The 26,597-nt window shown below is 37.3% G+C and overlaps 2 protein-coding genes across 3 annotated transcripts in view; one reads left to right on the plus strand and one right to left on the minus strand.

Annotated features, from left to right (window-relative positions):
• LOC133656295 (glucose-6-phosphatase 3-like) lies at positions 1 to 15,834 on the minus strand. 2 transcript variants are annotated; one of them, XM_062057305.1, is made up of 6 exons: positions 14,962 to 15,833; positions 4,400 to 4,506; positions 4,243 to 4,333; positions 4,059 to 4,177; positions 3,793 to 3,934; positions 1 to 490 (listed from the first exon to the last, which is right to left on the minus strand). In XM_062057305.1, the coding sequence occupies exons 1-6, from the start codon at positions 15,180 to 15,182 to the stop codon at positions 121 to 123; spliced, it is 1,050 nt and encodes a 349-aa protein (XP_061913289.1). In that variant the 5' UTR covers positions 15,183 to 15,833; the 3' UTR covers positions 1 to 120. The 2 variants fall into 2 exon arrangements, with proteins under 2 accessions (XP_061913289.1, XP_061913291.1); XM_062057307.1 differs by lacking the exons at positions 4,243 to 4,333; positions 4,400 to 4,506 and having other exon boundaries at positions 14,962 to 15,834.
• LOC133656296 (protein LSM12 homolog A) overlaps positions 15,489 to 26,597 on the plus strand; it is a 26,404-nt gene continuing 15,295 nt past the window's right edge. The window contains exons 1-2 of the mRNA XM_062057308.1: positions 15,489 to 15,646; positions 19,287 to 19,420. Coding sequence (XP_061913292.1) covers positions 15,520 to 15,646; positions 19,287 to 19,420 — 261 coding nt within the window. The 5' untranslated portion in view covers positions 15,489 to 15,519. The remainder of the gene's footprint in view (positions 15,647 to 19,286; positions 19,421 to 26,597) is intronic.

Below are 26,597 nucleotides of genomic sequence, written 5' to 3' on the forward strand. Positions count from 1 at the left end.
CATAACTTATAGTTGAGTTGTACAAGATGCTTTTATTCTGAAAACATTCTCCGACATTTCAACGACCCTCCGGAGTTCGACATTCTGTTTCAAGTAGAAGCCCCGGCCGGACCCGGCGGACTAGTCTCTCTTCCGGCGCGTCACAAGGTGCACCAGACCCGGCACCAGCGTCACAAGGTGCACCAGACCCGGCACCAGCGCCATCACTATCTGAGGAACCAGGGCGAACTTGACGAAGACCAGCGAGTAGAAGAGCGCCGGCGGTCGCACGGGCGTGGGCAGGCGGTGGACCAGGTACAAGCCGGCGGAGGACAGGGCCAGGGACAAGGCCCGCCAGGTCCGGGGCAGAGACCAGCCGCCGGGCTTCCAGTACTCGGCCAGGCCCAGGCCCAGGAGGGTCCCGCAGTCCCGGGTCAGAGACGTGAAGGAGGACATGTCGGGGCGGACCCAGTCGGCACGCTGGCACCACTTGTGAGCCAAACTTAAAGACCTGTGAGGGGGTGGGGGGGAGTTGTCTTGATTGGCAAACACCACCAGAGGGTGCTGTTTCTCCCTCCAAGTCACTAAGTAGCACTTCCCTTACCAACTTATGTTGGTGCAGCCGGAAATCTACGTACTTCTAGGATGGCACCAAGTTTCTAAGATGGCGCTAAGTAACGAAATACAATTTTATTAAGGTAAAAAGAATGAAATTAGCAAAATAATTAGCATAGAATATTAGCAGAGTAAAGTTAGCATGTTAATGTTGCCATGTAAACTAGTAAACAGCTAGCATGTTTCCAAGATGGCGCTAAGTAACGAAACCCGTTAATATTAAGTAAAAAAAAAAAAAAAAAATTAGCGAAATTATTAGCATTAAAATGTTAGCAGAATAATGTTAGCATGTAAACAAGTGAACAGCGAGCATAGTTCTAGGATGGCACAAAGTAACGAAATCCGTTATTATTAAGGTAAAAAGTATGAAATTAGCGAAAATATTAGCATAAAATATTAGCAGAGTAAAGTTAGCATGTTAATGTTACCATGTAAACAGCGATCATATTTCTAGGTTGGCACAAAGTAACAAAATCCATGATTATTAGGTTAAAAAGTATGAAATTAGCTCAAATATTAGCAGAGTAAAGTTAGCATAATAATAATGTTAGCATGTAAACTAGTAAACAGCGAGCATATTTCTAGGATGGCACAAAGTAACGAAATACATGATTATTAGGTTAAAAAGTATGAAATTAGCGAAAATATTAGCATAGAATATTAGCCGAGTAAAGTTAGCATTTTTAATGTTACCACGTAAACAGCGATCATATTTCTAGGATGGCACAAAGTAACAAAATCCATGATTATTAGGTTAAAAAGTATGAAATTAGCGCAAATATTAGCATAAAATATTAGCAGAGTAAAGTTAGCATAAAAATAATGTTACCATGTAAACTAGTAAACAGCGAGCATATTTCTAGGATGGCACCAAGTTTCTAAGATGGCGCTAAGTAACGAAATCCGTTATTATTAAGGTAAAAGGTATGAAATTAGCGAAAATACTAGCATAGAATATTAGCAGAGTAAAGTTAGCATTTTAATGTTGCCATGTAAACAGCGATCATATTTCTAGGATGGCACAAAGTAACGAAATACATGATTATTAGGTTAAAAAGTATGAAATTAGCGAAAATATTAGCATAAAATATTAGCAGAGTAAAGTTAGCATGTTAATGTTGCCATGTAAACAAGTAAACAGCTAGCATGTTTCCAAGATGGCGCTAAGTAACGAAACCCGTTAATATTAAGTAAAAAAAAATACAAAATTGGCGAAAATATTAGCATTAAAATGTTAACAGAATAATGTTAGCATGTAAACAAGTGAACAGCGAGCATATTTCTAGGATGGCACAAAGTAACGAAATCCATTATTATTAAGGTAAAAGGTATGACATTAGCGAAAATATTAGTAAAAAATATTAGCAGAATATTGTTAGCATGTTAATGTTAGCATGCTAAAAACAAGGGCAAAAAACCAAAGGATTTAAATGGTAGCAAGTAGTAGTTATGTTATATTTTTGTAACACTTTTGGAAATGCTTCTATTATTATTGTATGGCAATATATCATTAAATATTGTCAAACAATATGACAATATATATATATAAGCTGGCTGAACCCGAGCCCAAAGCCAAGACAAAGAGACTTAAAAACTCTACCCTGCATACTGCAATTAAACTGTATAATAATACTATCTAATTGAATAAGTAATACAGTCATTTACCAGAATGCTAATAGTTTCCATGCTGCTGTTGCCCTGAAAATGAAAATGTTTTTTTTTATATAAAATACTGTCTGTTCTTTTAATTTTTTTTATCTTTGTTTGTTTAATATTCATTGTAAAGTTCAGCTGTTTTTTCAGTGGGGCCTTGGCTCCACTGCAAGCATGAATAAATAAAGTCAAGTCAATATATCATTAATAATAATAATAGATTTTATTTGTAAAAAAGCACTTTACATTGAGCAAACAACCTCAAAGTGCTACAGTGTATTAAAAAAAATACATAAAAAGATAACAAAAATAAATAAAAACTAGAACTAGCACGCATGTATCTTTTAAAAAGAATGGTTTTTAAGCCTTTTTTTAAAAGCATCCACAGTCTGTGGCGCCCTCAGGTGGTCAGGGAGAGCATTCCACAGACTGGGATATATATTGTATACATATAAGTATATTTATACTAGCTAATTTCCTACTATTTAACCTAATAATCATGTGTTTCGTTACTTTGTGCCATCATAAAAATATGCCTGCTGTTAACTTGTTTACGTGCTAACATTTATTCTGCTAACATTCTATGCTAAAATTTTCGCTAAGTTCATACTTTTTCCACTTAATAAAATTGGATTTCCTTACTTAGCGCCATCTTAGAAACTTGGTGGCATCCTAAAAATATGCCTGCTGTTCACTTGTTTACATGCTAACATTAACATGCTAACATTATTCTGCTAACATTTTATGCAAACATTTTTGCAAATTTTGTATTTTTTTTAACTTAATATTAACAGGTTTCGTTACTTAGCGCCATCTTAGAAACATGCTAGCTGTTTACTTGTTTACATGGTAACATCAACATGCTAACATTACTCTGCTAATATTTTCGCTAATTTCATACTTTTTAACCTTAATAAAATTGGATTTCGTTATTTAGCGCCATCTTAGAAACTTGGTGGCATCCTAGAAATATGATCGCTGCTTACGAGTTTACGTGGTAACATTATTATTATGCTAACTTTACTCTGCTAATATTTTATGCTAATATTTGAGCTAATTTCATACTTTTTAACCTAATAATCATGTATTTCGTTACTTTCTGCCATCCTAGAAATATGATCGCTGTTTACATGGCAACATTAAAATGCTAACTTTACGCTGCTAATATTCTATGCTAATATTTTCGCTAATTTCACACTTTTTACCTTAATAATCATGGATTTCGTTACTTTGTGCCATCCTAGAAATATGATCGCTGTTTACATGGTAACATTAAAATGCTAACTTTACGCTGCTAATATTTTATGCTAATATTTGAGCTAATTTCCTACTTTTTAACCTAATAATCATGGATTTTGTTACTTTCTGCCATTCTTGAAATATGCTTGCTGATTACATGGTAACATTAGCATGCTAACAATTGCTAATTTCATACTTTTTCACCTATTAATCCTGGATTTCGATACTTGGCGCCACTTTATCAGGTTCTCAATGGGATTTAAATTTAGGGGGGGCGCGCTGGCTTCTGGCCACGCTGCTACTCACCAGGAGAGGTCGACCCCCAGCTGCTGCAGACCGGCGTACAGCATCAGGGCGCCGCCCATCAATGCGGCGCTGAGGCTGAAGAAGAAAAAGAGGCGGCGGCCTTCTGGCACCCTGCGGTTCAGAAGGCTCCCCACCAAAAGACCTCGGGGGGGCGGGGCAAACATTAGACACCGTTAAGCTTTATTTGAACTTGCTTGAGGAAGTGTTTGACTTCCTTCTAGATCAATAGGGAGTGGTGCAAAGAGCCCCCGGGGGGTGGGCTTTACCTACGAGGGCCCCAGAGAGCACCTGGTGCGGGAAGTGGGCCAGAAGGAAGACTCTGGAAAGGCAGACGGCGAGCAGGAAGGCGGCATAGAGCAGGTAAGGAGCCCGGGTCAGAGGCCAGCTGCAACACAAAGAGGAGACTAGAGCACTCGGACTGGTTAGCTCCAAGGTGTCAGACAGCGCCACCTGCGGGTACGGCGGGACAGGAAGGAGGCCAGCGAGGACGCCACCACCCACCCCACTGCCGCCGTCGCCATGGCGTGCCCCGAGGGACTTCCTGGAATGAAACCACGTCCACATTTAAGAAAGGAGAGGGCGGAGTGGAGTTGGGGCAACTTCTCACCGGCGCCATTTTCACAGGTGGCCGAGAACTGCTGGACCCGGGGCTGCTCGGCCAGGAAGACTCGGGACTCGCCGATCCACCAATACGGCCTTTCTCCGAACATCACCCTGCAAACGGCCATTGTGGTATCCATGACAACGCTGTCGTGCGTCACAGTGTGCACATGCTGTATGTACAGGAGGAGAGGAGGGACCAAAGTGCTCTAAAGGCCCGCCTCCCTTTTTCAGAAAACTATTCAAAAAGAAACATGACAAAGTGCAATAAAAGAGCAAATGGGTGAAATGTAACAACAACAAGTTTCAATGTTGACTCTAATAACACAAAACTAATTATGTGAGCAAGTAATTTACTGTGATTAATCATGATTAATCTACATTCAAGTGTGATTAATCTGATTTATTTTTTTTTTTTTTAATCTTAACAAATGTTTTTCTATAACATTCTGGTAATAACTTAGCATTTATTTTAAATATTGGGGTCTTTTTCTTAGGTTAAATAAAAATTATGTAAGCAGGTAATTTAATGTGATTAATCATGATTAATCCAAATTCAAGTGTGATTAATCTGATTTTTTTTTTTTTTTTTTTTATCTTAACAAATGTTTTTCTATAACATTCTGGTAATAACTTAGCATTTATTTTAAATATTGGGGTCTTTTTCTTAGGTTAAATAAAAATTATATAAGCAAGAAATTTACTGTGATTAATCACGATTAATCCAACTTCAAGTGTGATTATTCAGATTTTTTTTTTTTTTACTTAAAAATGTGCATTTGTTTTTAATATTAGGGTCTTTTTTTAGGTTAAATAAAATAATGTAAGCAAGTAATTTACTGTGATTAATCATGATTAGTCCAAATTCAAGTGTGATTAATCAGATTTTTTTTTTACTTAAAAATGTGCATTTGTTTTTAATATTAGGGTCTTTTTTTAGGTTAAATAAAATAATGTAAGCAAGTAATTTACTGTGATTAATCATGATTAGTCCAAATTCAAGTGTGATTAATCAGATTTTTTTTTTAACTTAAAAATGTGCATTTGTTTTTAATATTAGGGTCTTTTTTTAGGTTAAATAAAATTATGTAAGCAAGTAATTTACTGTGATTAATCATGATTAATCTGAATTCAAGTGTGATTAATCTGATTTTTTTTTTTTTATCTTAACAAATGTTTTTCTATAACATTCTGGTAATAATTTAGCATTTATTTTAAATATTGGGGTCTTTTTCTTAGGTTAAATAAAAATTATGTAAGCAAGAAATTTACTGTGATTAATCATGATTAATCCAACTTCAAGTGTGATTATTCAGATTTTATTTTTTTTTAACTTAAAAATGTGCATTTGTTTTTAATATTAGGGTCTTTTTTTAGGTTAAATAAAATAATGTAAGCAAGTAATTTACTGTGATTAATCATGATTAGTCCAAATTCAAGTGTGATTAATCAGATTTTTTTTTTAACTTAAAAATGTGCATTTGTTTTTAATATTAGGGTCTTTTTTTTAGGTTAAATAAAATTATTTAAGGAAGTAATTTACTGTGATTAATCATGATTAATCCAAATTCAATTGTGATTCATCTGATTTTTTTTTTTTTTAAATCTTAACAAATGTTTTTCTATAACATTCTGGTAATAACTTAGCATTTATTTTAAATATTGGGGTCTTTTTCTTAGGTTAAATAAAAATGATGTAAGCAAGTAATTTACTGTCATCAATCAATGTCAATCAATGTTTATTTATATAGCCCTAAATCACAAGTGTCTCAAAGGGCTGTACAAGCCACAACGACATCCTCGGTACAGAGCCCACATACGGGCAAGGAAAAACTCACCCCAGTGGGACGTCAATGTGAATGACTATGAGAAACCTTGGAGAGGACCGCATATGTGGTAATTTACTGTGGTTAATCATGATTAATCCAAATTCAAGTGTGATTAATCTGATTTTTTTTTACTTAAAAATGTGCATTTGTTTTTAATATTAGGGTCTGTTTTTAGGTTAAATACAATTATTTAAGCAAGTAATTTACTGTGATTAATCATGATTAGTCCAAATTCAAGTGTGATTAATCAGTTTTTTGTTTTTTTTTTATCTTAACAAATGTTTTTCTATAACATTCTGGTAATAACTTAGCATTTATTTTAAATATTGGGGTCTTTTTCTTAGGTTAAATAAAAATTATGTAAGCAAGTAATTTACTGTGATTAATCATGATTAATCCAAATTCAAGTGTGATTAATCTGATTTTTTATTTTTTTAAATCTTAACAAATGTTTTTCTATAACATTCTGGTAATAACTTAGGATTTATTTTAAATATCGGGGTCTTTTTCTTAGGTTAAATAAAAATTATGTAAGAAAGTAATTTACTGTGATTAATCATGATTAATCCAAATTCAAGTGTGATTAATCAGATTTTTTTTTAAACTTAAAAATGTGCATTTGTTTTTAATATTAGGGTCTTTTTTTTAGGTTAAATAAAATTATGTAAGCAAGTAATTTACTGTGATTAATCATGATTAGTCCAAATTCAAGTGTGATTAATCAGATTTTTTTTTAACTTAAAAATGTGCATTTGTTTTTAATATTAGGGTCTTTTTTTAGGTTAAATAAAATTATGTAAGCAAGTAATTTACTGTGATTAATCATGATTAATCCAAATTCAAGTGTGATTAATCTGATTTTTTTTTTTTTAATCTTAACAAATGTTTTTCTATAACATTCTGGTAATAACTTTGCATTTATTTTAAATATTGGGGTCTTTTTCTTAGGTTAAATACAAATTATGTAAGCAAGTAATTTACTATGATTAATCATGATTAGTCCAAATTCAAGTGTGATTAATCAGATTTTTTTTTAAACTTAAAAATGTGCATTTGTTTTTAATATTAGGGTCTTTTTTTTAGGTTAAATAAAATTATGTAAGCAGGTAATTTACTGTGATTAATCATGATTAATCCAAATTCAAGTGTGATTAATCAGATTTTTTTTTTAACTTAAAAATGTGCATTTGTTTTTAATATTAGGGTCTTTTTTTAGGTTAAATAAAAATTATGTAAGCAAGTAATTTACTGTGATTAATCATGATTAATCCAAATTCAAGTGTGATTAATCTGATTTTTTTAATTTTTTTTTAATCTTAACAAATGTTTTTCTATAACATTCTGGTAATAACTTAGCATTTATTTTAAATATTGGGGTCTTTTTCTTAGGTTAAATAAAAATTATGTAAGCAAGTAATTTACTGTGATTAATCATGATTAATGCAAATTCAAGTGTGATTAATCTGATTTTTATTTTTTTTAAAATCTTAACAAATGTTTTTCTATAACATTCTGGTAATAATTCAGAATTTATTTTAAATATTGGGGTCTTTTTCTTAGGTTAAATAAAAATAATGTAAGCAAGTAATTTACTGTGATTAATCATGATTAATGCAAATTCAAGTGTGATTAATCTGATTTTTTTTTTTTTTAAATCTTAACCAATGTTTTTCTATAACATTCTGGTAATAATTCAGAATTTATTTTAAATATTGGGGTCTTTTTCTTAGGTTAAATAAAAATTATGTAAGCAAGTAATTTACTGTGATTAATCATGATTAATGCAAATTCAAGTGTGATTAATCTGATTTTTATTTTTTTAAAATCTTAACAAATGTTTTTCTATAACATTCTGGTAATAATTCAGAATTTATTTTAAATATTGGGGTCTTTTTCTTAGGTTAAATAAAAATTATGTAAGCAAGTAATTTACTGTGATTAATCATGATTAATCCAAATTCAAGTGTGATTAATCAGATTTTTATTTTTTTTTAATCTTAACAAATGTTTTTCTATAACATTCTGGTAATAACTTAGAATTTATTTTAAATATTGGGGTCTTTTTCTTAGGTTAAATAAAAATTATGTAAGCAGGTAATTTACTGTGATTAATCATGATTAATCCAAATTCAAGTGTGATTAATCTGATTTTTTTTTTTTTAAATCTTAACAAATGTTTTTCTTAGGGATGTCCGATAATGGCTTTTTGCCGGTATCCGATATGCCGATATTGTCCAACTCTTCAGTTACCGATACCGATATCAACCGATACCGATATCAACCGATATATACAGTCGTGGAATTAACACATTATTATGCCTAATTTGGACAACCAGGTATGGTGAAGATAAGGTACTTTTTAAAAAAATCAATCAAATAAAATAAGATAAATAAATTTAAAAAAAATTATTGAATAAAAAAGAAAGTACAACAATATAAAAACAGTTACATAGAAACTAGTAATTAATGACAATTTGTAAAATTAACTGTTAAAGGTTCGTATTATTAGTGGACCAGCAGCACGCACAATCATGTGTGCTTACGGACTGTATCCCTTGCAGACTGTATTGATATATATTGATATATAATGTAGGAACCAGAATATTGATAACAGAAAGAAATGGGGGGAGGGAGGTTTTTTGGGTTGGTGCACTAATTGTAAGTGTATCTTGTGTTTTTTATGTTGATTTAATAAAAAAAAAAAAATTAATAAAAAAAACGATACAGATAATCAAAAAACAGATACCGATAATTTCCGATATTACATTTTAACGCATTTATCGGCCGATAATATCGGCAGGCCGAATATTATCGGACATCCCTAGTGAATATTTTTTGTTATGGAGGGCTCAAATTTGGGCCTCAGTTTACGCGCTTATGTTTTAATTTTGTTGAATTTGTTACTCTGCACTAAAAAAATTTATTACTGAACAATTTATTTTCCGTGAATTCCTGTTAGGAAAAAATTAAATACAATTAAAATAGTTTCGCATGAATAAAAAAGTGGGAACTTTTTTTTTTTTTTTCATTTTTTTTTTCATGTTTAAATACATATATCAACTCGGAGTAACAAATACCTGAATGACATGTGCGTGTTGCACATCAAACATTCAAAAACAGGCTCGGGCTGTTTTCTTGTTGTCTTTGGCTCGGGCTGGTACAATACACGAACACACACCCAAACTTTAAAGGCCTACTGAAATTTGAATTTTATTTATTTAAACGGGAATAGCAGATCCATTCTATGTGTCATACTTGATCATTTCGCGATATTGCCATATTTTTGCTGAAAGGATTTAGTAGAGAAAATCGACGATAAAGTTCGCAACTTTTGCTCGCTGATAAAAAAAAAGCTTTGTCTGTAGCGGAAGTAGCGTGACGTCACAGGAGCTAGTATTCCTCACAATTCCCCGTTGTTTACAATGGAGCGAGAGAGATTCGGACCGAGAAAGTGACGATTACCCCATTAATTTGAGCGAGGATGAAAGATTCGTAGATGAGGAACGTTACAGTGAAGGACTAGAGAGGCAGTGATGGACGTATCTTTTTTCGCTCTGACCGTAACTTAGGTACAAGCTGGCTCATTGGATTCCACACTCTCCTTTTTTTATTGTAGATCACAGATTTGTATTTTAAACCACCTCGGATACTATATCCTCTTGAAAATGAGAGTCGAGAACGCGAAATGGACATTTAAAGTGACTTTTATCTCCAAGACAATACATCGGTGACACACTTAGCTACTGAGCTAACGTGCTAGCATCGTTCTCAAATGAAGATAGAAACAAAATAAATAAACCCCTGACTGGAAGGATAGACAGAAGACCAACAATACTATTAAACCATGGACATGTAACTACACGGTTAAAAATTCTCAGCCTGGTAAGGCTTAAAAATGCTGTTGCTAACGACGCTAAGGCTAATTTAGCAACTTAGCAACCGGACCTCACAGAACTATGTACTCTCTCCTTTTTCTACTGTGGATCACGGATTTGTATTTTAAACCACCTCGGATACTATATCCTCTTGAAAATGAGAGTCGGGAAAGCGAAATGGACATTTAAAGTGACTTTTATCTCCAAGACAATACATCGGTGACACACTTAGCTACTGAGCTAACGTGCTAACATCGTTCTCAAATGAATATATAAACAAAATAAATAAATCCCTGACTGGAAGGATAGACAGAAGAGCAAAAATACTATTAAACCATGTACATGTAACTACACGGTTAAAAATTCTCAGCCTGGTAAGGCTTAACAATGCTGTTGCTAACGACGCTAAGGCTAATTTAGCAACTTAGCAACCGGACCTCACAGAACTATGTATATACAGAAAGTAGTGGACATAGAGAGATCAGAGAGCATAAGAACAAGAATAAGTATCTACATTTGATTATTTACAGTTGATCCGGGGAGGTGGGATGTGGAAGGGGGAGGGTGTTAGTTTAGGGTTGAAGTTGCCTGGAGGTGTTGTTTTAGTGCGGTTTTGAATCTGGCGCCCTAGGCAAGATTTTAGGTGGCGCCCCCCCACATCGGCAGTGAAGTGTATATACTCACAAGAAACCGAATAGCTTTGTCTTTGACCTTTTTTTTTACTTAAAGAAAGCAAATTAACAATCAGAATTGTTAACAAGATACAAAAAAAACTATGGATGAATAAATGAATACAAAAAATAAAAAATGAATATATGAAATACAGTATTTTTTACATACATAAAAACACAAAATAAAACGTGTCAACAAGTTGCATAAAATAAATTAAAAATACAAACCAGTATGACTTTTACAACTATATTACAAAAAAAGGGGATCCAACAGAGTTCTCTATTTGTGCTTTTTAATATTGCATTAACTAGAATGACTTACAAATGACTGTACACCAGGGAGTACTGTAATTACCTAACGTTACATTATTATTTTCCATAACAATTTAGCCCCCTCCACAATGTTAACCCGACGTTAAAACGGAACTAGCTATTTATTGATTAGGAATTGCCGAATCATGTAACATTAGCTTAATGCTAAAGGTTACTATCACATTCTGTAACAGACAAATAATTTCATGTAGGCTAACGTTACCTACCTGCTACCTCTGTCTTTTTCTCGTTTCTCCTCTTCTTTTCTCTTTTTTCACCTGACAGTTTTGGCCGTTATGACATCTTGTGTTGATTTTTTGATGTGGTGACGTCCAAAAAGAGTCATGATACGGGAAGGGAGGGGGCGTAATGTTGTAACAAATAATATTTCTATTAAATAGGCTTTACTTTGCATTTTAATTAACGTGGGATTATTTTATGTATTTAGAAATAATAGTACCAACTTTTTTAGTTTTTTCCTCCAACATTTGTGGCACTGGCGTGGCGCCCCCTGATGGACGGCGCCCTTAGCATTTGCCTATACGGCCTATGCCACGGGCCAGCCCTGTTGACATGTACTTCGGTATCAGGGAGGTGTAGCGGATTTTATAGACTAGGCTCAGTGCAAGTTGTTTAACTCTGTCCTCCACCCTGAGCCAGCCCACTTTGGAGAAGTGGGTAGGAGTGAGGTGGGATCTGGGGTGGAGGTCTAGAAGTAACCTGACTAGCTTGTTCTGGGATGTTTGGAGTTTATATTTGAGGGTTTTGGAGGTGCTAGGGTACCAGGAGGTGCATGCGTAATCGAAAAAGGGTTGAACGAGAGTTCCCGCTAGAACCCTCATGGTGCTTTTGTCGACCAGAGAGGAGATTCTGTAGAGAAATCTCATTCGTTGGTTGACATTTTTGAGCCTCTAGAATGGAACCTAGGTAGGTGACCTCATCTTTCCTGGTGATAACAATGTCACCCACTTTTATAGTGAAGTCACTGACTTTCTTAAAGGCCTACTGAAAGCCACTACTAGCGACCACGCAGTCTGATAGTTTATATATCAATGATGAAATCTTAACATTGCAACACATGCCAATACGGCCGGGTTAACTTATAAAGTGACATTTTAAATTTCCCGCTAAACTTCCGGTTGACAACGTCTTTGTATGATGACGTATGCGCGTGACGTCAATAGTTAAACGGAAGTATTCGGACACCATTGAATACAATACAAAAAAGCTCTGTTTTCATCTCAGAATTCCACAGTGTTCTGGACATCTGTGTTGGTGAATCTTTTGCACTTTGTTTAATGAACAATGGAGACAGCAAAGAAGAAAGTTGTAGGTGGGATCGGTGTATTAGCGGCTGGCTGTAGCAACACAACCAGGAGGACTTTGACTTGGATAGCAGACGCGCTAGCCGACGCTAGCTGACGCTAGCCGCCGACCGCACGGATGATCGGGTGAAGTCCTTCGTCCTTCCGTCGATCGCTGGAACGCAGGTGAGCACGGGTGTTGATGAGCAGATGAGGGCTGGCTGGCGTAGGTGGAGCGCTAATGTTTTTAGCATAGCTCTGGGAGGTCCCGTTGCTAAGTTAGCTTCAATGGCGTCGTTAGCAACAGCATTGTTAAGCTTCGCCAGGCTGGAAAGCATTAACCGTGTAGTTACATGTCCATGGTTTAATAGTATTGTTGATTTTCTATCTATCCTTCCAGTCAGGGGCTTATTTCTTTTGTTTCTATCTGCATTTAAGCACGATGCTATCACGTTAGCTCAGTAGCTAAAGTGCTTCACCGATGTATTGTCGTGGAGATAAAAGTCACTGTGAATGTCCATTTCGCGTTCTCGACTCTCATTTTCAAGAGGATATAGTATCCGAAGTGGTTTAAAATACAAATCCGTGATCCACAATAGACAAAGGAGAGAGTGCGGAATCCAATGAGCCAGCTTGTACCTAAGTTACGGTCAGAGCGAAAAAAGATGTGTCCTGCACTGCACGCTAGTCCTTCACTCTAACGTTCCTCATCCACGAATCTTTCATCCTGGCTCAAATTAATGGGGTAATCGTCGCTTTCTCGGTCCGAATCACTCTCGCTGCTGGTGTAAACAATGGGGAAATGTGAGGAGCCCTTCAGCCTGTGACGTCACGCTACTTCCGGTACAGGCTTTTTTTTTATCAGCGACCAAAAGTTGCTACCTTTATCATCGATGTTCTGTACTAAATCCTTACAGAAAAAATATGGCAATATCGCAAAATGATCAAGTATGACACATAGAACTCGTGGGAGACAGCAAGGCATACTTGCTCACAGCCACACAGCTTACACTGACGGTGGTCGTATATAACAACTTTAACACTGTTACGTTACAAATATGCGCCACACTGTGAACCCACACCAAAAAAGAATGACAAATACATTTCTGGAGAACCTCCGCACCGTAACACAACCTAAACACAACACAACAAATACCCAGAATCCCATGCAGCCCTAACTCTCTAACCTCAACCGACGCACGGAGGGAGAGGGGGGGGGGGGTGATGTGTGGGGGGGTTTGGTGCTAGCGGGGGCGTATAATGCAGACTGGGAGAGTTAGGGCTGCATGGGATTCTGGGTATTTGTTGTGTTGTGTTTATGTTGTGTTACAGTGTGGATGTTCTCCAGAAATGTATTTGTCATTTTTTTTTTGGTGTGGGTTCACAGTGTGGCGCATATTTGTAACGTAACAGTGTTAAAGTTGTTATTTACGGCCACCGTCAGTGTAAGCTGTGTGGCTGCTGAGCAAGTAAGCTTTGCTGTCACATTCGAGTGCAAGCAGAAGATGCATCCAACATGTCTCCGAACAGGTAAGCTGTTTAAGCAGACTGTAGAGGGCGCTAAAGGCAGTGCCATCACGCCCAAATTTCGGGTGTCTCCCGGGAAAAGTGGGAGGATTGGCAACTATGATACTGTTGAACGCCATTCATGTAAATCTCGCGGGCCGCACCAACTTAAACTGTCATATTAAAGTGCGGGCGCGTGTCTGAGACCCCTGGTTTAAACATAGCACAAAGCAATAAAAAGCTTTGTATACAGTGTTATTTCATTTTACATTTCAAAAGAGTTTTGAGGCTCCCATTGTATTCTTTCATTTGTGAAACTCGTCAAAATGGCTCTTTGAGTGCTAAAGGTTGCCGACCCTAGACTCTAGGGTTAAATTAAGAAAGGGTTAAACAAAACAAGCTGTGAAGGTGCGCATGCAGAAACATTGGTGAGGGAGGAGCAGAGACACAGAGCGAGAGAGCTAGTGAGTGGAGACAGACATGAAAACAAGAAATGCCGAAAAGTAAATGCAACTTCACGGATGATTTGCGGAAAAAAGTATTTGTGTTTTGGTCCTGGCCGTGACACATGGGAAGCAGAATGCACTGTGTGCAAAGCAGGAAGGTGTATATCTGTGGCAAATACAGATCTACAAGTCCATATCGACACTACAAAGCACAAAACAGCTGTGCAGGGCGAGAGCTCATTTATGACAACCTTTTTCCAAAACACAACATAGAATGTGAGATATAACAGGATAATGCATACATTTGTCATTTGTTTTCAAAATGGGACCCCATTTTGAAAATTCCTAGCGCCAACACTACTGTCAACATAGGAGAAAAAATGGCTTATTTAAATAAATATATTACTTATGAAGCAAGTTCGAGTATCATTGGCAAATTTCCACCTAGTCCCGGCCTTGGCGTGCTGCCCTGCCCGCCTTGGCACGCATATTTGTGTCCTCTTTTTGGCATTTCAGAATATGGTCAGCCTATATACTTTTGACTTATATTTGACATTTTGAACAAAATATGACGTCATACACAAGGTATGGACTAGTAATGAGAGTATAAAAGTGTTCAAACTCACCATTTGAGCGTCAGGTTGAGCCAGTCCGCCAGGGCGCCGACCCACAGCACCGCCACGCCGGCTCGCCGGCTGAAGAAGTCGGCGAGGGGGAAGAGCAGCAGGAAGGCCGCCTTGGGGTTCCCGGCGTGGGTGGCGAACAACCACAGGCCCTCCAAGCTTCCCGTTTCCCGCTGGAGACTCTCCGCCATCCATATTCCCACCGTGTGGATGCGCTCCATCATCCCTGCGTGCGTGTGCGTGTGTGTGCGTGTAAAAAGACTCACCCCCCGCGCCACGTCCACCAGAGGGCGCTCGTCAAATGGCCGACAACAGCAACGTCACGGCCCCGCCATGATGTAACGTAATGTAACGTGTTCATTACAAAGAACTTTGTGGCGGAAATGTAACGGAATGACGGAGCAGAGCGTTTTTTTGTTGTTTTTTTTAAAATCGGAGTTGAGAAATCATCACTGGGGAGGACGTCGACGCGCCAACCCCCTTTCCAGTACGTCATTACGTCATCACGTCGCGCTCCGCACTTGACGTAAGGCACGCACTCCGGCTTTGCTGGCGGAGAAGATGGCGGCTCCTGGACCGGGGGAGTATTTCAGCGTCGGGAGCCATGTCTCCTGCCTCACCTGCTTGGGCCAGCGTCTGCAGGGGGAGGTGGTGGCCTTCGACTACCAGTCCAAGATGTTAACCCTGAGTATCCTTTTGTCCAGCCCTGGCCCAGGAGGGGCCGGGCGGCGGACGGCTTCCCGGCTCGGCTTCGGCCCGCTTGCCAGGGCCGAGCCGAGGACGTGCCAAATAGTGCGCCCTCGGTCCTCGACACGGATCACTATCTGGCGACGGCAGGCATCATGGCTGTGCGAGGCTAGCTAGCGAGCTAACGCAGGTGTCCCCTTTTCCCCCTTTTTTTTAATCTCGCTTTTACTACTATTTACGTTCATTTTGGTGGCTGCTTCTTTATCACACGATAGGCGGGCACACTTCCCGTGCTTCATTGAGCTAGCTCCGCAGCTAGCTGTGTTAGCATGCCATTGCTAGCCTCCATTGCTTCACTAACATATTCCGCCAACAACGTGGCGCCCTTTTCGCCTCATCACTTTTGTCCTGTTTGCGTCGTCCTTACAACTTGTCAAAAGATGGCGGGGTTTATTGTCGCGCCTGGGTTCAGATTGCCCACCAGGGGCCTTGCGTTAGCCGCTAGCTCCACGTCCTGCAAGCCCCCTGAGGGTGTGTTTGTGTGCAGGGCTGCACGCTACTATTGTGCACACAAATGTGCTCAATGACAGCTGACCGCTGCAAATCCTTTGGACTTGTTGCTTTTTTTTTTGCATGAAGGGAGAAAAGTCCCAGTGTGTTATAGCATCTTTATGACACACAAACTACAACCAGCATGCATGCGACAATGTGTGTGTCTGCACCTTTTAAAACATTGGGATGCAACTGATATAGGTCTATAATGTATTTATACTTTAGTCACAGGCTCATATAGGTCTATAATGTATTTATACTTTAGTCACAGGCTCATATAGGTCTATAATGTATTGTATACTTTAGTCACCGGCTCATTTAGGTCTATAATGTACTTATACTATTGTTTCAGGCTCATTTAAATGGTAAATGGGTTGTACTTGCATAGCGCTTTTCTACCTTTTTTAAGGAACTCTAAGCGCTTTGACACTATTTCCACATTCACACACTGATGGCGGGAGCTGCCATGCACGGCGCTAACCAGGCCCATCAGGAGCAAGGGTGAAGTGTCTTGCTCAAGGACGTGACTAGGATGGTGGAAGGTGGGGATTGAACCAGTAACCCTCCGATTGCTGGCACGGCCACTCTCCCAACTTCGCCACGCCGTCCATTTAGGTCTGTAATGTATTATATACGTTTGTCACAGGCTCATTTAAGTCTATAATGTTTTATATGTTTGTCACAGGCTCATTTAGGTCTATAATGTATTATGTTTGTCACAGGCTCATTTAGGTCTACAATGTATTTTATACGTTTGTTACATGCTTATTAAGGTCTATAATGTATTATATACTTTAGTCACAGGCTCATTTAGGTCTATAATGTATTGTATACTTTAGTCACAGGCTCATTTAGGTCTATTATGTATTTTATACGTTTGTTACATGCTTATTAAGGTCTATAATGTATTATATACTTTAGTCACAGGCTCATTTAGGTCTGTAATGTATTATATACGTTTGTCACAGGCTCATTTAAGTCTATAATGTTTTATATGTTTGTCACAGGCTCATTTAGGTCTATAATGTATTATGTTTGTCACAGGCTCATTTAGGTCTACAATGTATTTTATACGTTTGTTACATGCTTATTAAGGTCTATAATGTATTATATACTTTAGTCACAGGCTCATTTAGGTCTATAATGTATTGTATACTTTAGTCACAGGCTCATTTAGGTCTATTATGTATTTTATACGTTTGTTACATGCTTATTAAGGTCTATAATGTATTATATACTTTAGTCACAGGCTCATTTAGGTCTATAATGTATTGTATACTTTAGTCACAGGCTCATTTAGGTCTACATTGTATTTTATACGTTTGTTACATGCTTATTAAGGTCTATAATGTACTATATACTTTAGTCACAGGCTCATTTAGGTCTATAATGTATTGTATACTTTAGTCACAGGCTCATTTAGGTCTATAATGTATTGTATACTTTAGTCACAGGCTCATTTAGGTCTGTAATATATTGTATACTTTAGTCACAGGCTCATTTAGGTCTATAATGTATTGTATACTTTAGTCACAGGCTCATTTAGGTCTGTAATGTATTTTATACTTTAGTCACAGGCTCATTTAGGTCTATAATGTATTGTATACTTTAGTCACAGGCTCATTTAGGTCTATAATGTATTTTATACTTTAGTCACAGGCTCATTTAGGTCTATAATGTATTGTATACTTTAGTCACAGGCTCATTTAGGTCTATAATGTATTGTATACTTTAGTCACAGGCTCATTTAGGTCTATAATGTATTTTGTCACATGCTTAATTAACGTTAACGTAGCAATGATTGTCACACACACACACATAGGTGTGGCGAAATTATTCTCTGCATTTGACCCATCACCCTTGATCACCCCCTGGGAGGTGAGGGGAGCAGTGAGCAGCAGCGGTGGCCGCTCCCGGGAATCATTTTTGGTGACTTAACCCCCAATTCCAACCTTTGATAGGGGCGGTATGGCGTAGTGGGTAGAACGGCCGTGCCCGAAACCTGAGGGTTGCAGGTTCGCTCCCCGCCTCTTGACATATGCCGCTCACACTGGTGAATGAATGAATGATGAATGAATGATAGGTGGTGGTCGGAGGGGCAAACTGGCAGCCTCGCTTCCGTCAGTCTACCCCAGGGCAGCTGTGGCTACAAATGTAGCTTACCACCACCAGGTGTGAATGAATGATGGGTTCCCACTTCTCTGTGAGCGCTTTGAGTATCTAATAATAGAAAAGCGCGATATAAAATCTAATTTATTATTATTATTGATGCTGAGTGCCAGGCAGGGAGGTAATGCCTCCCATTTTTATAGTCTTTGGTATGACTCGGCCGGGGTTTGAACTCACGACTTACCCATCTCAGGGTGGACACTCTAACCACAAGGCCACTGAGTTAGGTCCATAATGTATTTTATACTTTTGTCACAGGCTCATTTAGGTGTATAATGTATTATTTATGTTTGTCACAGGTTCATTTAGGTCTATAATGTATTATATATGTTTGTCACAGGCTCATTTAGGTCTATAATGTATTTTATATGTTTGTCACAGGCTCATTTAGGTCTATAATGTATTATATATGTTTGTCACAGGCTCATTTAGGTCTATAATGTATTATACATGTTTGTCACAGGCTCATTTAGTTCTATAATGTATTATATATGTTTGTCACAGGCTCATTTAGGTCTATAATGTATTTTATATGTTTGTCACAGGCTCATTTAGGTCTATAATGTATTTTATATGTTTGTCACAGGCTCATTTAGGTCTATAATGTATTTTATACGTTTGTCAGACTCATTTAGGTCTATAATGTATTTTATGTTTGTCACAGGCTCATTTAGGTCTATAATGTATTTTATACTTGAGTCACAGGCTCATTTAGGTCTATAATGTATTTTATACTTGAGTCACAGGCTCATTTAGGTCTATAATGTATTTTATACTTGAGTCACAGGCTCATTTAGGCCTATAATGCATTTTATATGTTTGTCACAGGATCATTTAGGTCGATAATGCATTTAAAAAAAAAAAAACCCTTCTGCTGTTCCACCACTTTGTGCCCTGGCTCCTTGACTGCGGCCCCCCAGAATGTGCTTCTTCCAGCGGCAAGCCCAACCTCAACGACGTCATCCTGATCAACCTAGGCTATGTTTCAGAAGTGGACATCATCAATGACCGCACTGAGACTCCGCCCCCTCTAGCATCACTGAATGTTAGCAAGGTAAGAGCCTTTGTTTACAGGACGTGTCTCATGGGGGTCCAAACTTTTTCCACTGAAGGCCGCACACTGAAGAATGAAAACACCAACACAATATATAATTATTGTTCTTTTGAACCTCTCCTCACGTTCGGTCCTGAGGACCAAATTTCATTGTGGAAATCACAAATGCTTTGATATTCACATGTTTATTTCTTTTATTTGCATTAGAACTAGGGCTGGGCGATATGGCCTTTTATTAATATCGCGATATTTTTAGGCCATGTCGCGATACACGATATATATCTGGATATTATGCCTTAGCCTTGAATGAACACTTGATGCGTATAATCACAGCAGTATGATGATTCTATGTGTCTACATTAAAACATTCTTCTTCATACGTCATTAATATGTGCTCATTTTAAACTTCCACGCAGAGAGGGAAATCACAACTAAAAGTGTATTTATGAAACAGTTATTAAGCAGTGGCACAAACATTCATGTCATTTCAAAACAGAAAGTGCAAGATTGTCAGAGACATTTTAAAACAAGCTGTAAGTAGGGATGATGTTTGATAAGAAATTATCGAGTTTGAGTCTATTATCGAATCCTCTTATCGAACCGATTCCTTATCGATTCTCTTATCGAGTCCATATAGGTTGTTGTATATGGAAAAAAACACACAATATTTGGTTTAACAAAAGCTCACTTTTATTATATAAGAAAACAATTTAATCTAATAAATAAATAAATAAATATTGACTGTTACCCCCCTAAAAAAATAAAATAAATAAATATCGACTGTTGTTACCCAAAGTATATTAAGTGGGATTTTTCAGAAAAACAAATATATACAGTAACACAAACACAAGCTGTCTCTGTGATCACTATAGGTGTATAAATAATAATATAGTGTTAAATATAATCAGTCCCTTGGGCACAAAACTGAAAATAATACAGCTCTCCAAAAAGTGCACTTCTGCTGCTATTGGAACATAACTGTTTGTTATGATGCTTTGACATTTTTGCACTTTATTTCTTTATTGGAAGAAAATTCTATGAAGAGAAAAGTTGTTTGCAAATGTGGTTACAATGCTAAAAAATGAAAAGTTAAAGCTAAAAAAAGAAATACACTTTATTGAGTTAACATTATTTCTTTATAGGGGGAAAAATGTTATTAGCTAGAGAATATAACAACTACACTACCCAGCACGCAACGGGAGTTACGAGCATGCGCGGTAGCCCCGAAAAGTGTTGCATGTTGCCACGCTGTGAAAGTAAACGTCAAGAACTCAGCCAACACGCCTCGTCTGCATTATTTATAATTAGACAGACAACACATCTACAGTGTGATTTTGTTTTGTTTACAAGGAAAGAAAAACAAAAGTTAAAAAAGGGAGATATGTTGTATATATATGTATGTGCTGCGGTTGTTTTAAGAACGTTGCGACAGCTGCCGTAAAGGAGGTGCGTTGCTAGCCTGGTTGCTATGTTTCCGGTTGGTCGTAAAAGTGTTGGTCATGTGTTTTACCCTGCTCAAATCTCTCAGTAAAGTTATTCGATGGATGATAGCTTTTGTTTTGAACTTTATTACACCTTGGAGCGCTTTTTCCCGTCCATTGTTTTCCTGCTTTCGGTATCTGCGCCTAATGACTGAGCTACGTGACGTCAATTCTTGTGATGTCCCACGGAGCATTTCTGGTCGGGACGGGATTCGAATAAAGAATCAACTCTTTTCCTTTACTATAGTGGTCTCGATAACGGGTACCGGTTCTCAAAAAGGGATTAGAGTCAGAGGACTCGGTTCTTTTCTTATCAAACAACCGGGAAAACCGGTTTCGAGTATCATCCCTAGATGAGACTCAAGTGGAGCTTTTTTGGCAAAGCACATCATCACACTCTTTACAGACAACAAAATGAGGCCTTCAAAGAAAAGAACACCATCCCTACAGTCAAACATGGTGGAGGTTCACTGATGTTTTTGCTGCTTCTGGCACCGGAGGCCTCGACTGTGTGCGTGGCATCATGTAATCTGAGAACTACCAAAGAATTTTGGGGCATAATGCAGGGCCCGGTGTTAGAAAGCTGGGTCTTCGTCATAGGTCATGGACAACCACCCAAAGTATACTTACAATTAGTAAAGCAAATAGAACTAGATGTTTCAATCCCTTGGTAAGTAGGAACAATCCTGACGGTAGCAGTCGGTGTGGAGTGGTGAAAGGGAGGGTAAGTATGTCATTGGGGTCTTCGGGTGGGCACCCTGCTTCATCGACGTTTCGTTGATTGAAGCCCACGACGTCTCCAGAGGGCTCAACGGTGTACCTAGCGTCCCAGGTACACCCCCCTCCATGCCACACCCTCCATTTCCCACTCCTTGCTGTTAGACTTTGGCCTTTTCACCAACGGCTTACGTCCTTGCATGTTTTCCTTTTTGCGGTGTACTGGGTATGGTCTTGGACTGGTGGTTCTGCCTGAAGCTTCCCCCTCATCCTGCAGGGTGCTGATGCTCTGCGGACTGTGGGTTTCTTCCTGCCGCTGAGTTTCATCCGACTGAAAATGGCTTAAGACAAAGTTGGCCATCAATGAATCCAGATTTAAATCCTATAGAACAGGGGTCACCAACCTTTTTGAATCCAAGAGCTACTTCTTGGGTACTGATTAATGCGAAGGGCTACCAGTTTGATACACACTTAAATAAATTGCCAGAAATAGCCAATTTGCTCAAGTTACCTTTTAACTCCATGTTATTATTAATAATTAATGATATTTATCTTTGTGGAAACACTGATCATCTTAATGATTTCTCACAATAAATATATATAGAAACAGATAAATATCAATATGCAACACTTTATTTTTATATTTTCTCTAAGTGCACATTTTTCAAATTGTACATTTTCAAATGATCACTTCTAAGACAGTCTTGTGAAATCACAACATCCCATTTTAACTAGCTTTAACAATATCCCATTTTAACTAGCATGATTTAACAAATCATGAATTACTTTGCACCATGTTTGTACAAATAATAGCTCATGTAAAATACAAAAGTCAACTCTCAAATTTTTAAATAAATCATGTCACACTTTGAACTGGACACCAAATCTGTTATCTGTTTCTTTGTCAGTTAGTGAAGACCTAGTCTTTAAAATATTTTCTTGGATTTTCAAATTCTATTGGAGTTTTGTCTCTCTTAGAATTAAAAATGTCGAGCAAAGCGAGACCAGCTTGCTAGTAAATAAAAAAAATGTAAAAAATAGAGGCAGCTCACTGGTAAGTGCTGCTATTTGAGCTATTTTCAGAACAGGCCAGCGGGCTACTCATCTGGGGCCGTACTTATCAAGCTTCTTAGAATTACTCCTAAGAAGTCTGCTAAGTGTTGACTTAAGAGTAAATAAATTCTTCGCTGAAAGCTGCACTTAAAAGTTAGTTATCAAGCGTCTTACTCACACTTTCAGCGAAGTGTAGGACTGAATCTTAAGTGTCACACTCAGAGCTGAATTACGACATTACTATGTGCCGTAAACGGAATTTTAGGTGACGTCATTTCTGTGTCCATAGAAATGACCAATCACGGAAGGGAATCCGTTGTCTAAGAATAAAGAAATATCTTGGAAATATTTAAGTGGACAATGGGAGTGTATATTTTGACAATAAACTACAAAATAATACGAAACAAACTAGTGCCCGCCGGCACTCACGCTACCGCTCCCTCTCTTCTCTCGCCCACACACTCACTGACGTCACTCACCTCACGGCCACACACATACGCTACTGTCATAACATTTTCTTTCCAATTCATTAATTAGGCAACTAATTTGAAACTGGTGTGGGTGGCTCTATATATACTATCCCACTGCAGCCACATGCAGAAATCAACAAGGAATCGAAAAGTATTAAATCTGTGACAAAAATAATATCCGCTCTGTCTAAACGATACCGTTGGATCAGCTGCTCGTCATCAAAAAAAACAAAAACATTGTTCCGTTCCCTGAACGTTCGCGCACGTCTCTCTCGCCTCAGTGCCATCCCCTGCTGGCAACTCCTAACCACTTAAGACACCTCTGAAGGTCTCTTAAATATCGTGGAGAGTAGGAGTGATTCTTAGACTTAAGAACGTTGATAAAAAGCTTTTATTCTTAAGTTTGAGAGTAGGACTAAATTTCGCAAATTCTCAGGACTTAAGTGTAAAAATGGCACTCTAAGAAGCTTGATAAGTACGGCCCCTGGTCCTTACGGGCTACCTGGTGCCCGCGGGCACCGCGTTGGTGACCCCTGCTATAGAACATCCATGGAGAGATCTAAAAACAGCAGTTGGGAGAAGGCGCCCTTCAAATCTGAGACCTGAAGCAGTTAGCAAAAGAAGAGTGGTCCGAAATTCCAGTAGCAAGGTGTAAGAAACTCATTGATGCTTACATTGATTTCACTTATTTTTGTTTTGTTATGTGTGCTACCAAATATTAAGTTGAGGGTGCCAATCATTTTGTCCTGTCCATTTTCAGAGGTCTGTGTAACATAACATCATATTTGCCTTTTTTTGTGTTGTTCTAATATAAACACAATAAATAATAATAAGAATTATTATTTATTATTATTATTATTAGCCTTTATTTAACCAGGTAAAATCCCATTGAGATCAAAGATCTCTTTTCCAAGGGAGACCTGGCCAAGAGGGCAGCAGCGAGGTTACATGAAAAACAGTAAACAAATACATAAAACATCACATTTACGACATTAAAACTTGCTCACATAACACATGTAAAATAAAACAAAAGAAATAAAAATGTGAATATCTAAGCATTTGTCATTGCAACAATTTTCTGGGGGAAGTGCTGCATTATCTGACATAAATGCAGGGGTGACAATATTTTTGGCCATGACTAACTCTTTAGATCAACTTCAGGTCTGTCTGTCAATATAAAGTTAACAAATGTTTTATGCACTTTTTTGTAGCAAAAACACAAAATATGCATAATGGGAATAAGAAAATAATAATTTTAATTCATAATTTTTTTTGCGCAAATCCCACTAAAACTCTTGAGGTTTTAATTCCCATTCATAAAAGTATTAAAAATAAGTCATACTTTTTATTTCTTTAGATCAACTTCAAATCTATCCCTCGATTATAAATGTTTATTGTTCATGTTTGTTGGTTTCATGCCCTTTTTGGGAAAGAAAACATCGTTTTTTTTATATGGCAAACACACAAAATATGCAATATTTTCCCTAAAAAATATTTTAAAGTGTAATACTTGATGTGAATTGGAGCCTTAAACAGGTCAATAATTCATAACATTGATTTTAATTGGTTATTTTTTGCGCAAGGACAGTTTTAAATAAATAAATAAAAAACAGTATGAATGGTAGCTTTGTGTTATTAGTCAACATTGCAACATTTTCACCTTTTTTGCTCTTATTTCACTTTTGTTTTGTATTTTTTTTTATAGTATTTTTACAATGTGCTGCAGGTTGCATTTTGGACGCCCCTGACGTGTCTGTTTGATGCAACTTGTCACCAAGCATGAAAAAATACTTGTCTGTGCGTCTCTATCAAATACAGTGTTTCCCACACATTCATTTATTTGTGGCGGCCCACCACGAAAGAATTACGTCCGCCACAAAAAAAAAATAAAAATATTTTTTTGTCCTGTCCAGCTTCTCAGGCAAATCATATAGTAGATCCCCATATCGGCTGTTCAGATTTACTTTACAAAAGTTAAGTGTAGGATACTTCTCTTGTTGCCTTATTTGTATTTGACCACTACTGTTTTCTGTTTATTTGTTACTGACTGTGGCAGGACACCTCTGCCTCTGTTTCACTTTATGTTGCTGGTAAATAATATGGTTGTAGTAGTAGTAGGCTAAAGTTAAATTATTTAGTATGCACTAATTAAAAGGGCAGCGCTTTAAGAGACATTTTAGCTTTTATATTTTATAAGATATATTTTTTGTAAGAACCACAATGAATAAATATATTTCAGTGAATAACTTATTGTTCAAATCTGTATATAAATATGTACATCAATCAATCAATGTTTATTTATATAGCCCTAAATCACAAGTGTCTACATAAAGTGTTGTAATTATATTGTAAAATGGATGGATGGACTTTTAAAACAAAACTGTTATTATTAATTAGTAAGTATACATTTTTTGAGGTTTTCTCAATATAAAGTGCTTTTTACAAATAAAATCTATTATTATTATTATAACAGTTCATACGTGAGTCAAGGCAGGTGGCCAAATACTTTTGGCAATATAGTGTATGTCGTCTTACTCTCTGGCAGACCAGGGGCCGTACTTATCAAGCTTCTTAGAATTACTCCTAAGAAGTCTCCTAAGAGTTGACTTAAGAGTAAATAAATTCTTCGCTGAAAGCTGCACTTAAAAGTTAGTTATCAAGCGTCTTACTCACACTTTCAGCGAAGTGTAGGACTGAATCTTAAGTGTCACACTCAGAGCTAAATTACGACATTATTATGTGCCGTAAACAGAATTTTAGGTGACGTCATTTCTGTGTCCATAGAAATGACCAATCACGGAAGGGAATCCGTTGTCTAAGAATAAAGAAATATCTTGGAAATATTTAAGTGGACAATGGGAGTGTATATTTTGACAATAAACTACAAAATAATACAAAACAAACTAGTCCCCGCCGGCACTCACGCTACCGCTCCCTCTCTTCTCTCGCCCACACACTCACTGACGTCACTCACCTCACGGCCACACACATACGCTACTGTCATAACATTTTCTTTCCAATTCATTAATTAGGCAACTAATTTGAAACTGGTGTGGGTGGCTCTATATATACTAGCCCACTGCAGACACATGCAGAAATCAACAAGGAATCGAAAAGTATTAAATCTGTGACAAAAATAATATCCGCTCTGTCTAAACGATACCGTTTGATCAGCTGCTCGTCATCAAAAAAAAACAAACATTGTTCCGTTCCCTGAACGTTGGCGCACGTCTCTCTCGCCTCAGTGCCATCCCCTGCTGGCAACTCCTAACCACTTAAGACACCTCTGAAGGTCTCTTAAATATCGTGGAGAGTAGGAGTGATTCTTAGACTTAAGAACGTTGATAAAAAGCTTTTATTCTTAAGTTTGAGATTAGGACTAAATTTCGCAAATTCTCAGGACTTAAGTGTAAAATGGCACTCTAAGAAGCTTGATAAGTACGGCCCCAGGTGTGG

This window comes from Entelurus aequoreus, linkage group LG08, assembly GCF_033978785.1.
Source record: "Entelurus aequoreus isolate RoL-2023_Sb linkage group LG08, RoL_Eaeq_v1.1, whole genome shotgun sequence".
Lineage (NCBI taxonomy): Eukaryota > Metazoa > Chordata > Actinopteri > Syngnathiformes > Syngnathidae > Entelurus > Entelurus aequoreus.

Bases quoted from the DNA above. Each gene is read 5' to 3' on its own strand.
- LOC133656295 (XM_062057305.1), bottom strand. From the start codon at position 15,182: ATGATGGAGCGCATCCACACGGTGGGAATATGGATGGCGGAGAGTCTC. The intron at 4,178-4,242 runs GTGGCGCTGTCT...TTTGTGTTGCAG, and splicing joins CTGTCCCGCCGTACCCGCAG to CTGGCCTCTGACCCGGGCTC. The intron at 491-3,792 runs GTGAGTAGCAGC...ACCCCCTCACAG, and splicing joins CTGGGGGTCGACCTCTCCTG to GTCTTTAAGTTTGGCTCACA.